The sequence below is a fragment of the Dendrobium catenatum genome, unplaced genomic scaffold, assembly GCF_001605985.2.
Source record: "Dendrobium catenatum unplaced genomic scaffold, ASM160598v2 original_scaffold_260866, whole genome shotgun sequence".
Lineage (NCBI taxonomy): Eukaryota > Viridiplantae > Streptophyta > Magnoliopsida > Asparagales > Orchidaceae > Dendrobium > Dendrobium catenatum.
Window position 1 is genome coordinate 267,495 of NW_021579265.1, and position 23,123 is coordinate 290,617.

A 23,123-nucleotide genomic window follows, 5' to 3' on the forward strand; every position below is an offset into this window, starting at 1 on the left:
CAGTTTTCACATGGGAAAAAAATAAAAAAAATCCATTTTGACGTTGATGCACGTTACTTCGTGTTAACTTTCATCCGTTGGATTAAGAAATCAAGATCCGACGGTCAGTTTCACTTCCTCGCACGTGCCGGAAAATATCGATCACGCGCAGGATCGTGGAAATCCGGCAACTAATATAATTCACCGAAAACAAATCCAAACCGTCCGTACTTCCACGTGGACAACAATCCGTCTCAAGAAAAAGCTAGCGACTGCTCCTTTCCCGTCCAGATCGTTCTACCTCCATCTCTCTGTCTCTTTGTATGTCCTCCCACCGGCGAAGATGGAGGTTTCCAGCACGGTGATCCGGCAATCGGTTAGTTTCCTGCGGGGCGCCGGTGAATCCTCTCCTTTTAGCTCTAAGAGAAGGGTTATTGGTCGCCAGAGGTCAGCGGTGGCGGTGAGGCCGTGGTCCGATGAAGGCCACCGGCTGTACTACGCGTTGCAGCCGAGGTGTGGCGGCGTTAGAGATGCAAAGAGGAAGGAGGAGAAGAAGAGGGCCGCTTTGGTTACGGAGTTGTCGAGGGATCTGGCGGCGCTGTATTCTACAGGGTTGGGGATGGACGGCGGAGAAGGGAATGATGGTGAGGTCAGGGGAAAAATGATAAAGGCGAGTTCTTTCTCCGCGATCCATTTTCTGATGTTATTCTCATTTAATGAATTTTATCTAGGTTGTTTTAGACGGATGATATTTTGTGCGAAAACTTCCTTTCTGAATTCTAGGTTTAGGTGATGATATTAGATTTTGTGCTGTTTTTCATTGATTTTGGAATTATTAACTTAACTGTGTAAATTTTATTTATTTTTCACGTGGTACTGATTTGTTGGAAATTGATAGAATAATATTATTTAGCTTCACTTTAGCTGTTATTTATAAACCACCAGAGTGACTGATTATGTTTTGTAATTAGGTAGTTTTTTTCCTTAATTATAATTATCTGAGAAAAATGCTTAATTTTGGGGAAATAATTAATAACTTGGTGATGCATTTAGTTTTTTTGTAGGACTTTGTGTTTATTTAGCTTTATGTTTAGTTTTCATGGTTATATAATGTAAGTGATGTTATGTACTTTATATAGTTTATATAAGGTTATTATTGTCTTTATGTTCTTTAATGAAGGTTCTCTTTAGCATGTATTGGATTGATGAATGAAACTCCTCTTTAGTGGAAATTTTACTGATCCCTGGTGAGAATATGGAATGGCGGCTTTTTGATTTAAGTACTTCTCATGTTCCATGCTCTCCAAGTGTCTCTTCCTTACTATGTCCTAGGAGTTTAAAACAAGCGTCCTATATTTACCTGCTTCTTCTTGCATCTTTCATCTCAATCTTGGCCTCTTTATTCTCTTGTTATTATTTGTTTTCATTTTGGTATTAGTGTGTGGTTGGATTCCTTGGATTTTTACTTGCCTTGGTGCTGAAATTTTCTAGTTTGGTTTTAAACACTTTATTTTGATCTTCTTGTTTGGTTGGTTCGTCAAGTAAATGTATTTGAAATTATGTGAATTTTTGTGGGATCATTTATCAGGAAGCAGTCTTCTTTCCCGTGAAGTATCATTACATGTTTTACCTCTTTCCCCTCTTATATGTCAAACCTTAGTTCATCTCGTTAAATTATTCACCTACTTGTAGCTTGGTTTTTTGTTGGTTTCCATATCAGATGTGTTTAATTTTGTGCAAAATTTAGCGGCCATTCTTTAAGGAGTGCTCTTCCGATCCTTTGAAGATTCTAGTGTTCTAAGCAATGTTGTTAAAAATGCATTTTGAATCATGCTTTGATTGCTTTGATAGTGAAGCAAGTGAACTATGCTTTTCTTTGTTCTGGTGCAACGTGACTTGTCGAAGTGCTTGCTTTATGGCTTTGAGTGCTAAAGCACTTGCTAGAAGCATGGTTTAAAATTGCGCAATATGAGGCTCGCCTTTGCGCAATTCCAGTAAAAAACGCCTCGATGCTTACGCCTCTAGTTTTTTTTTTTATGAGGCTTGCGCCTCAACCAAATTGAGGCCCGCCTCACCTCACTGACATGAGGCTTACGCCTCACGCTATATATATTAAAGCTTACATAAATCTTGAAGTAAATGCCCGACATTGGACTCTATAGGAGAGGAGGATGGGGAGAGAGCAGTTCATCATTATGATGATTCAAATGAAGAACCCCTTAGTGATGACAGTGCTGATGACTTATGAGTTCTTATGTGATATGTCATTGCTATTTATTTTTGAAAATTTGAATTATATGTTAATGAAAAGAATAATGGGATTTGGGAAAGATAGAATTTTGAGTTGAACTATATTTCATGTTGTCTTATTATTGGAATATTTTGATTTCACTTCATATCTTATACTTTTTTATGTTTTATATTATTCACTCATTAGTATATAAAAAAATTATCATTTTATGTTTACAATCTTTTGATTTTGAGGCTTACGCCTCAAAACTCCTTGAGGCTTACGCCTCGCCTCACGAATGAAAAACGCCTCAATACCCGAATACGCAATTTTAAACATTGGCTAGAATTGTAGTAGTGTTGTGGCTTTTGATTGCTCAATTCTTGTTTGGATCGTCAGGTTCTGTTTCATAGTTTTATTAAGTTATATGATAAAAAGAATGAATTAGAACTTTTCCCTTGACCAACGGCCTTCACCTTGGACCATGCTCAAAGCCGAGCTTTCCCCTCAATGCATGCATTGCTATAGATCATTGATTGCCCTTGACCTTCAACTTGCAGCATCACATGATTTGCCCCATCGATGCACCCACATCCTTCCTTGTAGACTGGAAGCATCCCTTATCTTTAGTCTCTCGACCTTCATGACATATAGCAGCCCGATGATTTGATAATAAGTGAGTATAGTTTTATTAAAGTAATTATATTAATATTTTAATAAAAGTGGTATAGTTAATAAAATTGCCACTTTATTTTGTGTTTTTCACATTGAAGCAAAAAACAAACCCTTGCACGTTGTATGGAGTTATGAAAATACTGGTTCTAACACTATTTTGTCTCTTTTTTGTTTAATGCTTTCTCTAAGTTTGTTTGGGATATATTTTTAATATATATTTTTTTTCTAGACAACTACCACACTTTTGTTTGGTTATAACTTTCTTGCTATTTATTAGAAGGTTTTTTGGTGACAAGTAGTATTTTATAACCAAATCTATTAGAATGTGGTATATGTATGCAAATTGTTGCTTGACTTTTTTAAAAGAAAAAAAAGTTTATTATAATACCTTCAACAAATTTAAAAAAATGATTATTTTTTTAACAATAGTTTTATGAACACTTTTCTATACAAATAGCCCCCTCTAAATGTACACTTGTTACTGATGTAGAACTACGTATGGTTGCAAAGATTTTGTTAAGATTTTGCACAACTTTTGATTAGAGAAATAACAAAGAAAGCTACTAGCAATTTAAAACAATAAATCAAAACGTAAGAGGGGTTACGCCCGCTTTGGCTAAGTCACATATCAAGAGATTTAAAACTTCAAAGTAAAATAGAAAATAACATCATGCCGAGATAGTAGCCTCAACAAAATTCCTAGTCTAACAATGAGAATAGTAAACACATGAGTACACTCAAAGTCCTATGTTTACTAAGCTTAGCAGAAACAGGCGACGATCGTCCTTCGTGACTACAATCAAACCACAAGAGAAAGTTAGACTTAAGAAATAAGAGAAAAGGGGAAACATAGAAAACCTTTGTCAAGGATCGGCGGCAATCTTCCACTCGGCAATCTCCAATTGTTCTTCGATAGCTTCAACCAAAGTTTCCAAGATACGCTCTATGTAGTCTTCCACCGTATGGTCGATTCTCGGGTTGATGTCGAAGAAAGTTGAGTGAAGAATGTGCACAAATCCGTGTTCATCATAAGCAAGTCCGTAGTCAGTGTCGGGATCGGCTTGAAAGGATGATGCGTAGTCAAATATCAACGTCGATTCTTTGAAGTTCCACCAGAGAGAATTAAGTTTCTCCCAAAATTGAGGTGGAGGGGAAGATGGGATGACCGGCCAATGAAGAAGAGAGGGGAATTTAGTTAGGTTCAGATTTTGGTAGAGGAGATGGGGGAATTTTAATTCAATCGTCTAGGTTGGTGGGTAATACACAATCTTCCCTCTCCTAGGGATTCACCACTCAAACTCTCAAGCTCTCAAGAGAACTCAAAATGGAGAAGAGAATTTTGTAATCAATCTTTCATTAGCTTTGAAAGAAATATAAGGGGCTATAAATAGCCTCGTACATAAGACTAAAAAAAATAAAAAATACGACAATGCCCTCGGGGCTTACATACGACATCCCTTACTAAAAGGGTACAATTGGAAATTTAAATAAAACAAATACAACGATAACATAAATAAGAAAATACATAAGATAAATCAAAAGTACAATGACTCGATCGTGGCCGTAGATCGGCGGCCACGCCTCTGATAAATATCACGAACAATTACATCGAGCAATACAATTTGGCTTCTTAAAAAGTTGAAACCCTTAAACACAAGTATTTTTTTCTCATTTTTATTTTTAAAATGAGTGACCGCTCTTAACACATTTGACCCAAGCTCGACCCATTTGTACAAACAGGTTAAAAATCTAGACTTGAGCCCAACTTTGCCCCAACCTGACTTGACCCGACCCAATCCATTGATTTGGTTGAATGCGACAGGCGAGTGTGAGGGCTAGATGGCGAGGGCGGCGGGCAGGCAAGCGAGCGTGAACAACAAGCACGAGCGCGATTGCGTTACAGGCGAGATGCGGGTGACGGGTTTGGGTCAAACGGGTTTCATTCGGTTTTGCGGTTAACCCGAACCTGATCCGATATTTCAATCAGGTCGAAAACATAAACCCTAATTCGACTTGTTTGTTAAATGGGTTGACTCGAATCAGAAATTTTCGGGTCCGGTCAGAGTCGGATTTTCTGGTTATGTCATATGTTGACACCCTTATGCATATGTCACTATTTTATAGCCGCCATTCTCTAACACTATGCATATGTTACTATTTTATCGCTGCCATTCTCTAACACTACAGCGTTTTAAAATTTATATTATTCTATATTTTCCGGAATATTAGATCGAATTTTGTTAGGAATTGAGAGTTTAATAACTCCCTTAATTGTTATTTTAAAGTTGATCTTATGAAGAAAATGAAGAAGCTTGCTTCCTTCCGGTATTAGCATACTGTGTTAAATCTTCCCTTGTTGTAATGCAGGAAGCAGCCGAGCTCCTTTTAGCACAACTGAACCAGCTGAAAACCAAAGAAAAGGAGACGAAAAAAAGGAAGAAAGAAGAGAAGGCGGCCTTGAAAGCTGCAAAGATGCGTGACTGTACAGAAATGTCCTCAAGCTCTTCTTCTGAATCCAGCGACAGTGAATGTGAAGTTGTAGTGATGAATAAGCCTGGCAAAAATTTCCAGGAAGTCAAGCCTAACATCTTGGATGTTCCTGATCGGTCACCTGAAAGAAATCAAGCAAAAATTCGTAACTGTGCAGAAATGTCCTCCTCAAGTTCTTCTTCTGAATCCAGCGACAGTGAGTGCGAAGTTGTAGTGCTGAATAAACCTGAGAAAAATCTCCAGGAAATCAAGCCCAACATTTTGGATGTTCCTGATCAGTCACCTGTATGCAAACAAGCAGAGTCATCTCTAGAAATTGAAGTTGATGAGAAGACGAATCTAAATCACACTGAATTGAAGCTTAACCAAGAGCTTAGTAGCATCAATTGCATGAACAATGCTGCAATTGTTGATTGCAGCGGCAGTGTAGTAGCAGTTGCAAAACCTTTGGATAAGATTGAGGTGTGCATGGGAGGTAAGTGCAAGAAATCTGGTGCCATCGGCCTATTGCAGGAGTTGGAGAAGAAGGTTGGCATAGAAGGTGCTGTAGTTGGCTGTAAGTGCATGGGGAAATGTAAGGAGGGACCAAATGTTCGAATTGTGAGTCATTACAGCTTACAAGACGAGCTTGGTGAAGTTTCTAAGAAGCCTCTGTGCATTGGTGTTGGTTTAGAGGATGTAAGCGTCATAGTGGCTAATTTCTTGGGTGAGAAGAATATAGATATGGGCCTCTATGGTGCTTAGAAAATAACCACTCAGACTGAAAAACAAGTTATCTTTCTTTAGTTTGTGTTATTTCCTTGTAAATATTTGCTTGCTATAGTCTGCTTTTCAGAGATATTTCTTTTTTATTTACCCTATAAAATTAACAATATTGATACTTTAGTATTTGCTATTCTTTTATTCACAGCGAAGCTGCTGATTGTGCTTGTTCGAGATCTGATGCCTATGTTAACTAAGGCTTCATTTCGGATAAATTTTTTATTGCTTCTTAAAATAACTTTGTAGTACAAAAATTAAATTTGTACTAAAAAACTGATTTAAGAATGAAGCAAAAAATCCGTCCCATAAAAAGCCTAAAGGTCCATTTGGGTTGGCTTTCTCTGTAAAATTATTGTGAGAAAAAGCAGTTTTTAAAGCTAATGGGAATGATCTAAAATTTTTAGTTATGTTCTTATTCAAGAACTGATGAGCAGCTAATTCATCCATGTGGAATTTCCCTTGGATCATTTTTTTTTTGTTAGAGGATTCAGTAAATCTTGTGAATTTGGATTTAATAAATTTTATTTGGGTTATATTTTGAAAATTTTATGACATGATAGATATTAAATTTTATTAAGTTTAGGGTTTCTGTATTTAATGATTATTATGAATTTGAGATTTTATAATATCCATTTAGTCTATATAATTTCAAATTAGAATAATTAAATATAATTAGTTGAAGATATTGTCTCAGTAAATAATTAATCAGTAATTTATTTGGCTTAGCTAATTGTATATATTAATTTTCATTCAGTTAAATTAGATTAAAAATAATATCAATTTATTTACGTTACTACCTTTATAATTTAATATAATTATTTAGCCAAATTTAAATTTTAAATTAACATATTTGTATCTAATTAATTTGATTAAATATTAATAATTAAAATTAATAGTATTTTTATTTTAAATCATGAGTCATATATTTTAAAGATTATCACCGTTCAAAAAAAAAAATAAGCATAATATAACATCTTAAATTATAATTAATAGTTTTTAAAAATAAATAAATAAAATAAAATAATTTAGTTTAAATAAATATTGACTAATATTAATTTATCTTAACTAATTTAATTAACATATCCTGTTTAATTGACATCACTAATAATTAAAATTTTAAAAAATTAAATTTCAAATTAACGAATTATATAATTACTGCTTGACGCCGAACAAGCTGAACCCTTGTCTTTCTCAACCCCCGTAGCCCTCGACGGCGAAGAAGCAAGGGAGTAGCGAGGGGAGTTGGCTGGAGAAGCCACCAAAGGGACTGGAGGCGTGTGAAGGAGGATAGGAGTTTACGAGTCGCTGCGTATTTTGGTTAAAACAGGCGAATGCCCGGATTTAGTAAACTTGGGATTAAAGGTAAAGCGGGTGAGAAACGGCATTGGATTTTCTTGAAGGATTTGAGTTCTTCTTCTTTTGTTTTTTTAATTCTTTTTGGCAATATTTGAGTTACGTTTTGCTTAAGATCTGCTCAAAACCTGCGGCCAAACAGCCTTAAATCATCGGGATCAAGTATGATTTAATTAATCTCGTTGCAGTTGTGCAACATATTTTAATTTTGTCATCAATAATTATTAGACTTATGTGAGCTGAGATACTTAAATACTGAAATAAATAGTTATACAGTTGATCAAAAATTAACTGGATTTAATCCGTGCCAGGATTTGACTGCCTCAAGATTTAATAAATCCGGATTCACTAAATCCTACTTGCAGACAAACAGCCACCTAGTGTTGCTAGTTTGTAGGTGTTGCTTCTCCTTTAGATGAAATGAGTTTGCTAGTTGTTGTTGTAACACGATTGTGAGTTTGCTGTTGTTGTTTCGAACTTCCATTTTTATCACTGCTATTATTTTGCCTGTTCGTTTTGATGTCATTAAGTAAATCCAGAATTAGTAAAGCATAAAAGTTTTAATATCTTTTGGCATCACAACTGTTAAATTTTGCCATGTCCTTATTTACTGTTTGGTTATTTGTTTCAAGATTCAAGATATATAATTGGTTAAATCCTTTGAATTGTGGCATCTAAGAAAACCTGGATTTAATCAATAATAGGGCTAAAATAAGATTTATTTAAACACTATGATTTGGAGTCTTTAAAATTCTATAGTATAGGATTCAGCTTAAATCCTACCTTGGATAGGATTCCAAACAACACGTTCTATTTGCTTTGATGGCTTGTTATAATTATAGGTCATCAAATGTTTGTGCAATTCAAGAGTTTCCATTTGCATTGCAGCAAATTGACACCCTACAATGAAGCAATTTCATGGCTAAATGGATATAAAGGCTAAGAACTTACATGTATTGTTGATTTATTTTGATAAGGTGCAAGTTTTTTTCTTTTTTTTAGAAAATTTGAGTGTTAGGATTTAAGTTCAGGACCTCAGTTATTGTACCTTCTATATATGTTATTGGATTGATTAGTTTTATCAACATTTTCATTTTATTTTTTGTGTAAAATTTCAATGATAGGGATGTAAGCAAGTTTATGAAATGACATGAATTTTATACTAGTTATTTGTGATGTAAGGTCTATAAGATCTTTATGATTTTATACTAGTTACTAGTGATGTGCGATCTATATGATTTTTATGTTGAAGACAACAACTTTATTGTTAGCCTCTTAGGGTCACGGTAGAAAAGTTATTTTGGTGGTGGTAAATTTGGTTTTTAAGATTTGGATAAACTTTGTGCTAAAACTTCTAGGCTATTAAAGGGCGGGTTTTTTTAGAAGAAAAGGGGGAGGAACTTAAGGGTAAAGATTTGGGATGTTAGACAAGTAATGCTTGTTGTTTTTATAGATTTTGGATCAGTGGTTAAGGAGTTATGACACTTTTAATTTGATTGTTTTCAGTTACAAATGGTCTCTCTATATTGAGCCTTTGGCTAGTCTATGTTAGGGTTATTAGGGAGTTGAGGCATTGGAAGGTTATGAAAGGTGTGGTGGAATATTTGGAAGGGTTTAGATGTGTTTTGGTTGAGGGAAGCTATGATTGATGTTATATAGAGAAGATGAGAATTGTGTTGGGAAAGAGGAGGAATAGGGGTGAGAAAAGTTAACTAAGGACTTAGTAAAATTCTAGGAGATCAGCCGTCAAGCTTCATTGAATAATAGAGTAGTAACTAAGACTTCCATAAAAAAATTTGTCCAAATTAAAATAATTTTTATTTATTGAATCTAGAAGTACAAAAATGGTCCTATTTATGTATTTTCCAAGAATATATCATTTTGAAAAGCCTTGGGAGCCAATAAAATAAAATTATATGGATTAATGATGTGTCCTATTAAAAAAAAAGAAAGTAAGAATTAAAATAAAATTTAATGATTTCAAAAATATGAAATTCAGATTGGCCAAGATTGGCCAAATAAGACAAGTAAAACGGTCCTAAAAAAAAAATTAAAGATTGTTTTGTTTCATAATTGGTATGGCCCACCTATCCATCAAGTGATCTTAAATTAAGCTTCTTAATTTTTTTTTTTTAATAATTTAGACATATTATGGGTCATATATAGGTTTGCCTGGAGAGTTGTGCTTGATGAGCAGCTCAAACTTGATGCAATGTCTTACTTTGTGACCTTGCCCTTGGTCTTTATCTTGTTGCTAAATTAGCTTCATTTGATCTCAAAGAATTTTTTTCTATAGAGTTAAAAGTGTATGTACTCATCAACAAGACCCAAGGCAAGCTTTCTCTAAGTGTCCTTTGAAGGAGGTTGATTTTTCCATCTAACCAATAATTTGGGTGATGTGCTTGTAAATGTGGAGAATTCTTTTGAAATGATGTATCAATATCTAAAAATCGCTAGGTATAATCTCCTTGTCCTCAGCACTCACTGGTTGAGGAATTTGACATGCAATGGTCTGTCAGGTCAGAGAGTCAACCTCGAGAGGAGCTACAAGTAACTCGTACATATTCATGCAAAAATTTTAAGACTTTTATTTTTGGCTTTGGCAGTTTCCCAAAGCTATTCACCCTCTCTCAAATTGGTATGCTACCACTAACATGTTGATATATTTATAATAAATGAGCGTGTCAAGTGGTCAAGGGCTCAATCCTTTGTACTCAACCCACTCTTAGTGTTCACTCTGAAAAATAATAATTGGTGAGAACATCGCTCTCTCAAGCTTAAGGTCCCTTTATTTTTTCTGAGGTAGATTGAATTTAATATTTAACCCAATTTCCCTGAGAGTAATGTCAGGGTTTATTTAGATTTGAGTTCAACTTTCTATAAGTGCAAGCCCTTATAGTTAATTACCCCTCCTAACACATTATGAGAGCACTCTCAATTAAGGATAAAATTGTGCAAGAAGTGTGGAAATGTGCCAGTGTTTTAATCTTTTAATCTTAGTTTTGGGGGTACACCCGATCAACATCCCATGGTTCTGTCATCTCGGGTATATCATATTTTTGGTTTACCAACAAACAACCATTAATTGTAAAGTCTAAGGAATCTAATTAGTAGCTATGGGTTGCCTCCTCTCAGGGATCCAGAGTAAATTGAAGTGAATATATGTGGATTTAATTTAGTTTAGTTTGGGTTGGGACTTATGGCTCTATTTAAAAATTGCCCATGTGATTGGATTTTGATAGGGGCTTATGGCTTTTATCTGAAATTAGTCCTAATAATGGGACATACTACCTTTAGTTTACCAACACTAACAACCATTAATTGTGGTGTCTAGGAAATCTAATTAGCATCAATGGTTGCCTCCTCTCAAGGATCCTGAGTAAACTGAAGAAGAGATTGGTGGATTTTAATTTAGTTTAGTTTGAATTGGGACCTATGGCTCTGTTTAAGAGTTGCCCTTGTGATTGGATTTGGATATGGACTTACGACTTTCATTTAAAAGTTGCTATAATAGTGGGACATATAACCTTTATTAGAGGTGGCCCGAAGATTTTGAGTATGAGTGTGTCTTATGGCTTCTATTTGATGTAGCATGATGACGGGTTTTACGATCTAGCCCCGTAAGTTAAGTGACCCATTTATTGGGGCTTACAGCCTGACCCTATAGACTAGGATGCCCGAGTGAGAGGTCTAGTGTTATTTTATTACCTAAATATTTCCCTCAGAGGTTGGACTTACGACTTCTATTAAAAAGTGTCAAATTGTGGGTCTTACAAACTATTTCTTATAACACGGCTGCCCGTTTGGGTTTGAATTTTGGATATAGGATCATTCATTTAGAAGTTTCCTAATTCGTGAGTCTTATTACTTCACTTAGAATTAGCCCATGTGTTTATAGTTGTTTGTTAGTTTGACACTAAAATGTGGCTTTGACACTTACTTACCAGCAGTTGTTTTCTACTCTAGCTTTCAATAACATGTTTGTCATTTTGTGCTTGTAGTTTCTCCTACTATAGTAGTTTATTGCTGTACTTATTTTTTTAGCACTTTGTTATATACCTGTAGTAGCTAGATATTCTCTTTTTCTAGCATTAATTTATTTTTTTGCATGTTTACTTGCATATTACATGGTACTTGTAGCAGCTTAGGGAGCTTACAGGTAGATGTAGTTTAGACTATAGCTGAAAGTCTGAGTAGGTTTGAGTTTGTTTGTTTGAGAGAGTTTGAGATTTCTATTTTGCTCAAAGGAGTTATGAGAGCTGTCAGTTATTTAGAGAGCTTGTATTTGAGAGCTACTCAGTAGTTTATACTTAAGTTGATTGGATAGTGGAAAAACACTGATTTGATGCTCATTTGATTTTATGTTTTATTTTGATTTAAATAATTGCATTAATTAATTAAGTTGATTAATTAAAATTTAATTTGCTCAATTTGATTGTATATTTTAAATGATATTTTAAAATTATTTAATTAATTTAAATTATATTATTAATTAAATTTAATAACTCATTAATTTAATTGAATGTTTATTTAATTTTAAATTAAATCTCACATTGATCAATCATTTAAAGACTTAGATCTCTTTTAATCGATTTAAATTGATTTGATTGATTTAGTTTAAATCAGTCAAAGTTTTGAGTTGATTTAGTTTTAATTGTTGAATTTTTTTGTATCAGTTAATTGAATTTTAAATGTTTTGATTTAAAAAAAATACTTAATTAATTAAGTTGGTTATTGAATATGTTAACTATTAGAGCTTAAAGTTAAAATTTAAATCGTTGAGTCTGTTGTTTTTTTAAAAATTAAATCAGTTAGCGAGAGTTTGATTTTATTTTTAAATTAATTATTATTAATTAACTCACGGTCAATTTTCTTTCAAATTGATTTTGATTAGATTTTTTTAGTACTTATCCAATTAGTTATCTGATCATCATTTTTTTCAATCTTTTCCAAATTGATCCCAGAAAGTTTTCGAGTCTTCAATTCATTCGGCCGAATTTGATGGAGGGCCATTGAATTGGACGTTCGGGGATCCAATCAATACCGAGACTCCTTTAAGGATGAGTTTGGGACCACGTTGCTATTGCTTTGCTTTACAAAAAGTTATTAAATGATCGTTTGAGGGCATTGCGGCAGAACCCGGTTGGAAACATTTCGCAGCACGCAAGTGCGTATCGTGACATTTCACACTGTCCTGTGGTCCGCGTGCTTTCCGCTGTTTCGAAGAGGAAAATGACATAAATCCCCGCTGCAAATATTCCCGTAAATACCTGCTCCACATCATCCCGGTCGAAATCGTCCTGATATTGGCTTCCATAGATCCCAGCGCCCTCGGCGTCGACGCCGCGGTTCCCAAACTTAAACCAACACCGAGCTCCGCGAGCTCCGCCACCTCCGCCTGCTAAATCTGCTCTCTTCATTAACCGTGAATCTCTCCGCCACCCGACTCTCTTTGTGAAAGCCAAGAACGGAGAACGCAATACCTGGGAAGAGCGAGCACACGAAGAAGATAATGAGATATGGTTATGGATAGTGCAAGGAATTGATGCCATTTTCGATTTTGGATTCAGAGAGTGGAAGATCAGAGACAAAAGGGGGAGGCCGTCGTGGATAGTGAGGACTGAGGAGTTGATAGTGCAAGGATAAGGAGCGTTCTATAAAAATATTAGTCTCGAGTTAAAAATACTTACACTATTTTTTATTTATTTATTGCTAAAACAAATGATTAAAATGAGATTGTTTTGTTTTGTTGTTCTTTCTTTTCATAAATTTTAAATAAAATTACAGAATTATATTTATCAACTGTCTGATATAAGAGATTAGATAAAATTAGTTAATTTTAATTCAGTAATATAAGTATATTTATCTCAACATATAAAATTAGGGCTGCAAACGAACCGAGCCGAGCCGAGTATGTGAATGTTCATGTTTGTGTTCATTTAATATCAGCTTGTTCAAGTTTGGTTCATGTTTGTTCGAGCTTTACTGTTTGTGTTCATGTTTGGTTCATTTAAATTAATGAGTGTTCATGTTCGGTTCATGTTCAGTTCATGTTCGTTCGTTTAGTGCTTATCGAGCTTGTTCGTGAACATATTTAACGAATTTTTTTTAACTATCAAACAAATACGTTCATGAACATATCTATGAACGAACACGTTTATAATAAAAGCAATTGTTTATGTAATAAAGGCAATGATTATTTATATTTATTAATTTTATAGTCACATATTAATTATTTTTATCTAGCTTATTCACGAGTTCAAAATCGAACACGAATCAAGCTTTTATCGAGCTTAATGTCGAGCTTGTTCATGAACTTCAAATGATGTTGTTCGCAAACATAAACGAATCGAACGCAGTAGTGTTCAAGTTTGTTTATTTAAGAATCGAGTATTTAAAATATTGTTCAAGTTTGTTTGTTTAGCTAATTAAACGATCACAAACGAACTTTAATCGAACCGAACAACGAGTAGCTCGTCGAACGTTTGGTTCGCTTGCAGCCCTATATAAAATGGTATCAAGTTAATTTGTTGTCATACAGTAGCAGCACGGCAACTCGGCAGTTATACTACTCAAACAAAATTTATTGATTTATGTACAACAACTTTAAAAAGCAGCTTTTTGGACAACAACTTAACAACCTGCTTTACCGACAGTGCAGCCGTCCCAAACGAAGCCTAAGGGTATGTTTGGGACGGCGGCACAGTTACTTTGCTTTATAAAAATTTATAAAATCGGCGTTTGGGGCATTGCGGCACAACCACGTTAGAAAAATTTTTGCGGCACCTAGTTGTTTTCCGAGACCTTTCCCGTGGTCCCGCGGTCCGCTGCTTTCCTAGAAAAATGGCGTAAATTCTCCCCTGCAAATATTCGTGACCGTCGTCCGAAGCCTTCAGCACTGCTTCCGACTACAATTTTTCGCCATGGCAGACGTCGCAGAGGAGATGCAGTCATTGCAGTAGAAAGCGTCGGTGTGGAGCGGCGTCGCGGCGAGCGACGCCTTTGCGATGGACGAAACCAATGTCTTCAATGCTGTTGACGACGACATTAAGCCTTTTCTTAACCTGTCCACTAATTTCTACAACAGGGTTTATGATGACAAGCAGTGGTTTCGATCGATCTTCGCATGGTCGAGGAAGGAGGATGTGATTCAGAATCAGTATGACTTCTTTGTGCAGAGAATGGGAGGCCCTCCTCTTTACTCCCAAAGAAAAGGTCATTCTGCCCTAATTGGGTGCCATCGTCCATTTCCTGTACTCATCAAGCAGCATAGAGATGATTACACCATATGCAGTAGGCATTAGATATTAGTATATTACCCCAAGCATTGACCTCGATTCAAAAAATAAAAATGATGAATTTCTTCAGGCATACTGCGTTCTTTCTTGTGGCTGGGAATGAGATAACCAGGCAAGCTCAATAAACCCCTTTGCGACAGGATAGAAGAATGCTGGTATGCTTGTAGGATTAATTTTCTTGAAGAAAAGTATATACTCTATGGTTAAACTTTATTGTCCCTAAAGCTATTATTATTTCCCGGACTCGCTGAATCCAGACCAGTGCAAAGCTCACGAGGCAATTCTTCCTGCAAAGACTCAAACTTAACTTACAGACATGGAGCTTGACGAGAACGAAGAGACGACATTGCATGATGTGAACGTGGAGCAGGAGATGAGCATGAAGCAGCAAACTTAAGCTGAAATGCACAAGTCTAACCATCTTCCAAAGCTAAAAATTCCATTGTCAAAGAGAAAACTGGATTATTAGAAGAGGCGAAGAAAAAAATTATATTTAAAAAAAAAATTATTTTCTCTTTATATACAATTTATTCCCATGCAGCTGCAGCACAGCAGTTTTGTAGTTATTCTATCCAAACAAAATATAATGATTTTTATACAGCAATTTCAGAAAGCAGCTTTATGTACACCAATTTCACATCCCGCTTTACCGACAGCTGCAGCCGTCCCAAACACATCCTAAGTCATGATTGCGGTGCGTCCTGTTTTTCCTTTTCTTAGTAATAATAATAATTAGTAAAAAAAATTTTAATCAATTATTATCAGACACAATAAATCCATCTGATTTGTAATAAATTATTTGTTAATACTTAATAGTGTCCTATTAACAAATAATTGAGTACCACAGTTCTCCCTTACTGTTTCAAAATTCAGAAAGCCAAAGAATCGGAAGGGAGGCGGATTCGTGCGGGTTTGCGAACTCGCGTGAAGAGGTCGACGTCTGACCTAGGGCCGAACGATCCAATGTCGTTCGCTTGAAGAAATCGGAGGCGAGGTTGATGGAGGCAAGCCGACGTCGAGTCGGGCGCTTACAGAGACGGACGAGGCTTGTGAATTCGCGTGAAGAGCAGTGCAGTGAGGAAATCGGACCTTGCTTGCGTTTGAGACCAGTAGACTAGCGACAGAGACCTGAAAACTCTCAATCCCCGTAAACGTGAAAAACCCCGTTCGTTTTCTTTCATTTGTTTTATATGACTTTTCATAAGACATGTACTAAAAAGCAGCAGTAAGCAAGCCGTCCCAAACGAAGCCATAGTCTTGCTTTCAACGGTGCCTGGTGACAGTTGGGTCTTGTTATTATCTAATCTCCATTTTTGTGCTTAATATAAATATTCCAACACGTCCTTTAATCATAACTGCCCCCTTTTTTATTTGAAAGGTCTACAGCATAATGTACTTAAATCTATTTTTTGAGGGAGTTTAGTAGAGCTTATTGAGGTCCAATCTGATTTGCATCTGTTTGGGCTTAATTTAGCTCTTTGGGAATGATGTCTCTACCTTGATGTATGGAAAAAGAAATCTCAAAACTGTTGGTCGAAGTCATAATTGATGGTCGTTGTCCATTTTGGAAGAGTCTGAATTGACTTGTCAATGAACGATTATGACATAATACAAAACATGTGTGATTTGATTTAAGATTATGGAGATGAATCTTTCCATATTGACTCGACTCTTTTTTGACATTGATTTACAATCATACTTTGGAGACTTTAGTTGAGCTGAGAATTGTTTAGAGGGGATCTCCTTTAATAACAACCAATTATTGCACATCAATATAGATATCCCCTTGTGATTGTAAATTAGAGATGATAATAATTCAACTTAAGTTAAGAGCATCCGTCTTTTTCATATTCATTTATGCAGGAAGGGTTTTCTTGATTTCCCTCTATTATATTTTTATGGGGGTTAATATTTGTTAACATCAATGAACCCTAATTGACCATATAGGCCACAAATGATGTGTATTCTTTGTCACTGAAATGTTTTTGATCTTTAATTCTCTTGCTCCAAAACTATCCGAACCATGCCTTGCTTTTGTCCTGACATTAATTTAGCATTTTTATCACATTGCAATTTTATTAGATTTCAACACTTAGCTCATTATTATCACAATCTGAAGGGACTCACCCTTTGTACTTAATTGAAGAAGCGCATCTAGAGACTTGCCAATGCTCTCAGAGGATTCGCCATAGGAACTTGCTAGCATGCCTAAAGAACTCGCCATACCAACTCATCCGCGAAGACTTATCCTAGGGAGTCGCCTTGAAATCGAGGATCAAGCTAGAAACAAATAATCACATGGGTACCTTTAAGGTCATGACACGTGTCATGTACAACATGTAATGGGCCACAATAAATCATGTATTTTGTTTTACCTCTTTTGATGTAATTTTTTCTATAGCTCTAAGATTCCTATAAATAAGGTGAAGAAACACATTTTGGACCATTTTTAGAGCATTATTGATCTATTGTAGTATTATCGAGATCTTGATTTTCTTTATTTTTCTCCCAAATTTTCTAAATCTTTTTCTTTCTTTTTCCATGCTCACTTTAAGTTTGCAAGTTCTTATTCAGAGGTTGCTTTGCTAGTAAGGTTGGTTGTCATTCATGGATATATTTGGATCCAACAATAGCCTTGTTTTAAAATCAGGAAATTTGTCGAAATCATTTATTTTTATGATTATTATTTTTTTTCCTGTTATGTACAACTTAGTACTGTATATGATAAACCAAAACACTCAAACATTCCATCCTTCTTTAATTGGGCTTGAATGGGCCAACTAGGTTTCTGAACTGGGGTTGGTAGCATTTTATCTGTCTGGATATATCAGCACTTTGAAACTTTGGAAAAAGTATTTTGATATATGAGCAAGAAGAAGAAATCTCGTAGGCCTTTCGTGGCCACCAAGGATGCTCAAGAACAGTATGTAATGTTTTGTCTTTATTCAAGATTTGCATTCTTTTTTTACTTGTTTCCCTGATATTTTTGTTTAACAGAGGAGTGACTCTGAGCAGAGGGATTTTAGATACTTATGAAGGGCAACGCCTTGATGGTCTTCTAGACAAAATTTGGAGGTAACCTGCTGGCTTCTCTATCTAGGTCATACGTTTTGTGTTATCGTTCATAATTAGTTCAGTACATCTCTATTTTAGGAGCATTGAATCTGCAAAGCCTTTAAAAAGAGAGTTGCCTGATAAAATATGGATCAAGGTTGGTTTATTTTGAATGTTACCATTTCAACTCCAGAAGAGAGGGTTTAATTTTCCTTTTTTTTTTTCTTGCATGCATTGGAGAGCTTGGTTGTGATGTAGCCTGGTTGTTGTAGTAATTCATTTTGGTTATGTGCAGCAACAATTTGCAATTGGAGTCAATGATGTTACCCGATTACTTGAGAGGATGCCTCAAATTGAAACAACAGGAGCTGTTCGTGATATTTCATGTAGTTTTGACAATGTTATGCGAAAAGCTACTTTGGTGTCACTTCAGGTGAGACTTCATGATTACTATTGCACACAACTATATTTTTTGGATTAATTTATTTTTTTTGGGAGAATTTTAGCTTAAATAGTTTTGGTTTAGTGTAGGTGTCCTTTTTGAAGCGAATTTTTTTTTTGTTACAACTTAGTACGTTTCATGAACTCTAATTTTTTTGAGTGAAAGCTAGGGAAAATTCCATCTCTTCAAAAGGAAAAAATGATTAAAAGATTACAAAGAAAGAATAAAAGAGAGAAAAGATCTTAGAACCAAATAGCTAAGCGGATCTAAAGATAAATAGTTGCATAAAATAAATCTAGTTATTGTCTGGGTGGTTTCCAATTTCTTCTTGTTAATGAGCAGCGCCTTATTCCAAGGTTAGAGTAGCCCCAGTGGTTTCCAATTTCTTCATTACCAAAAAGAATGCGAAACGAGCATATACATGAAAAAGTTGGAGTAGCTCCAGTGGCATATAAGATTAGTGAGAGTCGCCTTAGATGGTTAGAATTTGACTCTTAACAGGAGACGATGGAGAAAAATGCTTCATATACCCGACTCCACATAGTAGGATAAAGGTTTGATGATGATGTTGTTGTTATTATTCTTGAATGAGCAGTGCCATATTCCAAATTCTTTTTGGTAATGAACAATGACTTATTACCCTTGTGATTATCAATCCAAAAGTACACCTGGGAGATGATGTTTTGTTAGATGTTTTTTTTCCTGTTTTTGTTTTATTATTAAAGAATTTATTATTTCTTTCTTGCCAAAAATTCCAAATGGCAGATAGGAAGAGGATAACCTAGATACCCTAAACCTTAAATCCTAAACCCTAATAGAGCACGATTCTTTATTTTCTAAAGTTGGCTTAAAATTGACTTCTTTAACTAGCCTTCCCTCCAGTTTCTTTAGATCCTCGTTGATGTTGTAACTGATGATTGCTAATAAGAATTTTTTGGTTAGGTTGGGTCAACTATCTTGGGTTGAAATAATCATCATTTTCTTGTAGCAGGTTGTGCTTGTAGCCGCTGATTGCAACCCCAAATGGCTGACGAAGCATATACCGGCGTTGGCATCCTCAAGAAAGGTACCTGTTATTCTTGTGAGGGATGGGAAAGGAGGTTCCTTAAGATTAGGCGGGCTTTTAAACGTAAAAACTGCTTTGGCCATCGGAGTGAAGGTAGGACTCCCATCTTAAATAACCTTTTTTGCTGCTTTCGAAGAAGTTTATCTTCAACTGAGTACTTACTTGTGTTAATCTGTGCAGGCTAAAGGGAGCTGTATCAATGCTGCCTTTGAGGAAATTATATGCAAATCTTGAGAAAGGGATTTTAATTATGCCCCTTTTCAGGTGCAATGTTATAAGCCCTAGTCACATTTTTGTTTATGATAATTTGTATGAATATGTTTCGATAAGTTTTCAATCATATTCATAATTTTGATTTTGTTTTGTCATAATTGTTTCAGTTAAGAAGTTTTTTACATCTAAAATTATTAAACAATAACATCACAACAACATCCCACCATATAATATCAGCCACATGAATCTTTTTAACATAATGATTACCTAACATTCAGAATTGTTAAAATATGGTAGCTGCAGAAGGCTCATGTTTTTTTAAGTTTACGTTAATGCATTCTTTTTCACAATGATACCTTTAATAAATGCACCCTGCGGATATAATAATAAAATTATTTATTTTGTAAATTAAATATTCTCCGATCATGCTGTAGCGTGTATTGCATAAATTTATATTTGCATTCCTTCCAGGAAACAGAGCTTCTTTCTTATAGGCAATTGATCATACATATATATATATATATATATATATATATATTTGTTGTTTTTTCATGCTTTGATTTTATACCCTTTCTTCACTGCCATCAGTAAATTTTCATCCTTATGCCATTTACTTCTCCATTAAAAAGGCCACACAAAACGTTAGATACTATATATCTTGGCTAACTTTAAGTCTGTTCATTAGCAGGAATAAAATGCCATCTCACTGACAGACAAAGCTGTGAGAAGAAATGAAATTATTTACCGTGAATTTAGAGAGGGGCACATTTTATAATATACATAATGGAATAAGTATTTACTGATAAAACTTTCATCACATAAATATAACTATATAATTTTTTTTTATAAGAATCTGAAGGGGTTGAGAGCAGCTCCATCTCCCCCAATCGCCACTACACCAAAAAGATCATAATAGCAGCTGCAAAAGTGAGAGAGAGAGAGAGAGAACAAAATGTTTCTTTCAATATTTTGGAATTTTGGCTGTGGGAGCAGCCGTCGGAGAACGGGGGCAACGTTTAAGGAAGGAATCCAAGGTTTTCTGCTTTGCAGGGCTGCTGCTAATTGTTTGGGAGCTTGCCACCTCGAGCTTATTTTCCTCACCATCAAGTACCTGTCCATATGAAAAGGGGAAAATAAAGCTCACAATTTTTTTGTCCACAAGAAAATATGCAAATCTTAGGTTGAAATCTTATATAACTTTAGATAAATTAAATTTAGGGTATCATGATGGATATAAATTAATGATTCCAAAAAATAAGAAGCCACTATTTCCAATACACATAAATTTGTAGATGATACAAATTTGGACCAGATGCTGTGGCAACTAGTGCAAGGCAAATTACTCAAAACAGAGTTACTTCAATAAATAAAATAAGCCAGTAAACATTCGCCGAGAAAGCCCAAGCAAAATCTCCAGTCCATCTAAATTGACCGAGGATAGATTTTGTGCCATAAAACTCAAGTTGGCATATACATGAGCAATATCTCCAGGCCATAAATGTCTCTGTAATGACAAGAGGAAAAAAATAGATTTCGAGCTAAAAAGGATTCCCAGCCATCAATACCCACAAGGTTACAAGAGCAATGCATCCGGGCCAAAAGCTTCAAGCACATGCCGATCCAATAATGATTAATTGTACCAAAAAGTTAAAACTCATCTTATAAAACTTCAACGCAAATTCATTTAGGCCTAGAGGCCAAAACTTTATAAATCATAGTATAATTTTAGTAAAGCTATAATTAACTTGAATTACTTAATTAATCTAAGCTATAGGATTATTATGGAGAGGCATCAAAGAATCTATGATTCATTCTTGCAATCTATGCAAATAAAAAAAAAAAAAAAAAAATACAAGTTTGTCCTAGCCACCGAGCTATGAGCCCTCCGTGAACGAAAACATCATATAAATAGCACAAATGTTCCAACTTACTAGTCCTTAAACTACGCATTCAGGGGAACCAATTCCCCTAACTTAATCCAAGCGAAAAGGCAGAAGAATCATAAGCCTTTAGTTCACAAAATACCAATAAAATGGCTCAAGTTTGCTCAATCACAAAATGCCAGAAAAACAGAAACATCGTTCTCGCCTTCATACCAGCACAACGGAATGCCTTATTGGTATTTTGATCTGAGAAAATAGGAGAGCGAACAAAGATGGTCCCGTTCTTATGGAATGATTCGTACAAATGTTCAACTAGATAAGATCGAGCATAGAATGCAGGAACCAAGTGAAATGAAAAATCCCTTTATACAGTTAGATTGAACATCAAATATAGTAACTAAGTGACATGAGATCTAACCAAAAGAACTTGCTCGGATTGGAGTACCTAGATAGCTTGCCACCCTGCTTCGCAAAGCAGGGTCTGTTCGAACAACAAGGAATAAAAATCCATTTGCATGATCGAATGTAAATGATATGAGATCCAATAAGAAAATATGGACCAAAAGGATCCACTCCGCTCAGAATACATAGATAGCTCTACAATTCCACAGGTCAAAGTTTGTTCACAATGACAATTGATCAGGCTCACTAATATATCAAATCATTTAATTAGCTTAGATGCTCAACTAAAAGTATGATCAGGACAAAATATAGACAAGACAGGGTAGCAAGAGACATGTGGGTCACCTTTAGATGTCAAGATAGAACCATTCTCCGGAAAAAGCTCCACAAATTTGTTCTTAAGAGAAATCAAGATAGAAAAGAGATTTTGGAAAATTATTATAGAGAGTTCATAGTGAGATAGAAACCAATTCTCCTTGCATTATACTTTCCTCTTTTCCTCTCCACAATGAATTGAGTGAATCAACTTACCACTTGACTCATCCGAACTATCTAAACTCATTCTTGAACTTTCGTGAGGCATCTTAAGTAGCTCCTCAACATCTCTTCAGCTCAAGCAGTCTTCCAGCGTCAACAACATTGAAAATAACAAAGGATATCAAGTGAAGAGCAATTCAAAGGATTCCGGCCAAATGAAAAAAAAAAAAAAATTCTTGTAAAGATGTAATTTGACTACACAAGCCGATAAGATGTTTCAGAAATCTAAAACAAAAACTGCAGACTAGGGCATATGAAAACAAGAAAAATTAGATTGCCAAGCCAAGTGCATAGCTACAGACAGATGAAAAGCATGTTATATGACTCTGAAATTCAAAACCACAGAGGTACAAACATATTCTTTCATGTGCGTGTAAAAGGTAAACTAAAGGAATATCTAATATCATCCAAGAGAGAGAGAGAGAGAGAGAGAGAGAGAGAGAACCTGGCCTAAATTCTCCAATTTGCTTTGCACAACATCCCTGTTAAATATATATATATATATATATATATATATATATTATCGTCAAACTTTCTCCTAAAGAATTAGAACATAAAGCAGAGATGATGATAGTAGAAACAGCCATACCAGATTATGTCATCAACAGTCTCGTTAGCTAGAAGATAGTATATATTTACTGATGCTACCTGACAACCAAGTTAGAAGTTATGAAGAGTTTCTTGATGGTGATTTTTTTTCCCTCTTTCTTGAGGGCAAGAGCAGTAAACAGACTTTTGC

The 23,123-nt window shown here is 35.1% G+C and overlaps 4 protein-coding genes and 1 pseudogene across 15 annotated transcripts in view; 3 read left to right on the forward strand and 2 right to left on the reverse strand.

The window, feature by feature from the left end:
* Nucleotides 1-256: 256 nt before the first annotated feature.
* On the forward strand, nucleotides 257-6,262 carry LOC110102059 (diacylglycerol O-acyltransferase 3). The gene is made up of 2 exons (XM_020830228.2): nucleotides 257-649; nucleotides 5,252-6,262. Exons 1-2 carry the CDS (start codon nucleotides 323-325, stop codon nucleotides 6,116-6,118), a joined length of 1,194 nt encoding a protein of 397 aa, XP_020685887.1. The 5' UTR covers nucleotides 257-322; the 3' UTR covers nucleotides 6,119-6,262.
* A 1,054-nt stretch (nucleotides 6,263-7,316) lies between these two features.
* LOC110102047 overlaps nucleotides 7,317-23,123 on the forward strand; it is a 31,090-nt gene continuing 15,283 nt past the window's right edge. For 2 of the 7 annotated variants that reach the window (XM_028692714.1, XM_028692713.1), the window contains exons 1-7: nucleotides 7,317-7,498; nucleotides 17,553-17,710; nucleotides 17,785-17,862; nucleotides 17,941-17,998; nucleotides 18,137-18,274; nucleotides 19,272-19,442; nucleotides 19,530-19,613. In XM_028692714.1, the coding sequence (XP_028548547.1) occupies nucleotides 17,652-17,710; nucleotides 17,785-17,862; nucleotides 17,941-17,998; nucleotides 18,137-18,274; nucleotides 19,272-19,442; nucleotides 19,530-19,583 (558 nt within the window). In that variant the 5' untranslated portion in view covers nucleotides 7,317-7,498; nucleotides 17,553-17,651 and the 3' untranslated portion in view covers nucleotides 19,584-19,613. Of the gene's footprint in view, nucleotides 7,508-17,552; nucleotides 17,711-17,784; nucleotides 17,863-17,940; nucleotides 17,999-18,136; nucleotides 18,275-19,271; nucleotides 19,443-19,529; nucleotides 19,718-23,123 lie in introns of those variants that run through there. The other 5 variants (XM_028692715.1, XM_028692717.1, XM_028692712.1 and 2 more) reach the window with 5 other exon arrangements.
* On the reverse strand, nucleotides 12,583-13,363 carry LOC110102049 (protein LHCP TRANSLOCATION DEFECT-like). Its single transcript, XM_020830204.2, has one exon. The coding sequence runs from the start codon at nucleotides 13,039-13,041 to the stop codon at nucleotides 12,583-12,585; it is 459 nt and encodes a 152-aa protein (XP_020685863.1). The 5' UTR covers nucleotides 13,042-13,363.
* LOC110102048 lies at nucleotides 14,434-14,964 on the forward strand (annotated as a pseudogene).
* Nucleotides 20,217-23,123, reverse strand: part of LOC110102046 (SWI/SNF-related matrix-associated actin-dependent regulator of chromatin subfamily A-like protein 1) — a 78,703-nt gene continuing 75,796 nt past the window's right edge. For 3 of the 6 annotated variants that reach the window (XM_028692710.1, XM_028692711.1, XM_020830194.2), the window contains 3 exons: nucleotides 22,974-23,032; nucleotides 22,830-22,866; nucleotides 20,217-20,673 (listed from right to left, as the gene is read on the reverse strand). In XM_028692710.1, the coding sequence (XP_028548543.1) occupies nucleotides 20,524-20,673; nucleotides 22,830-22,866; nucleotides 22,974-23,032 (246 nt within the window). In that variant the 3' untranslated portion in view covers nucleotides 20,217-20,523. Of the gene's footprint in view, nucleotides 20,674-22,829; nucleotides 22,867-22,973; nucleotides 23,033-23,123 lie in introns of those variants that run through there. The other 3 variants (XM_020830197.2, XR_002303769.2, XR_002303768.2) reach the window with 3 other exon arrangements.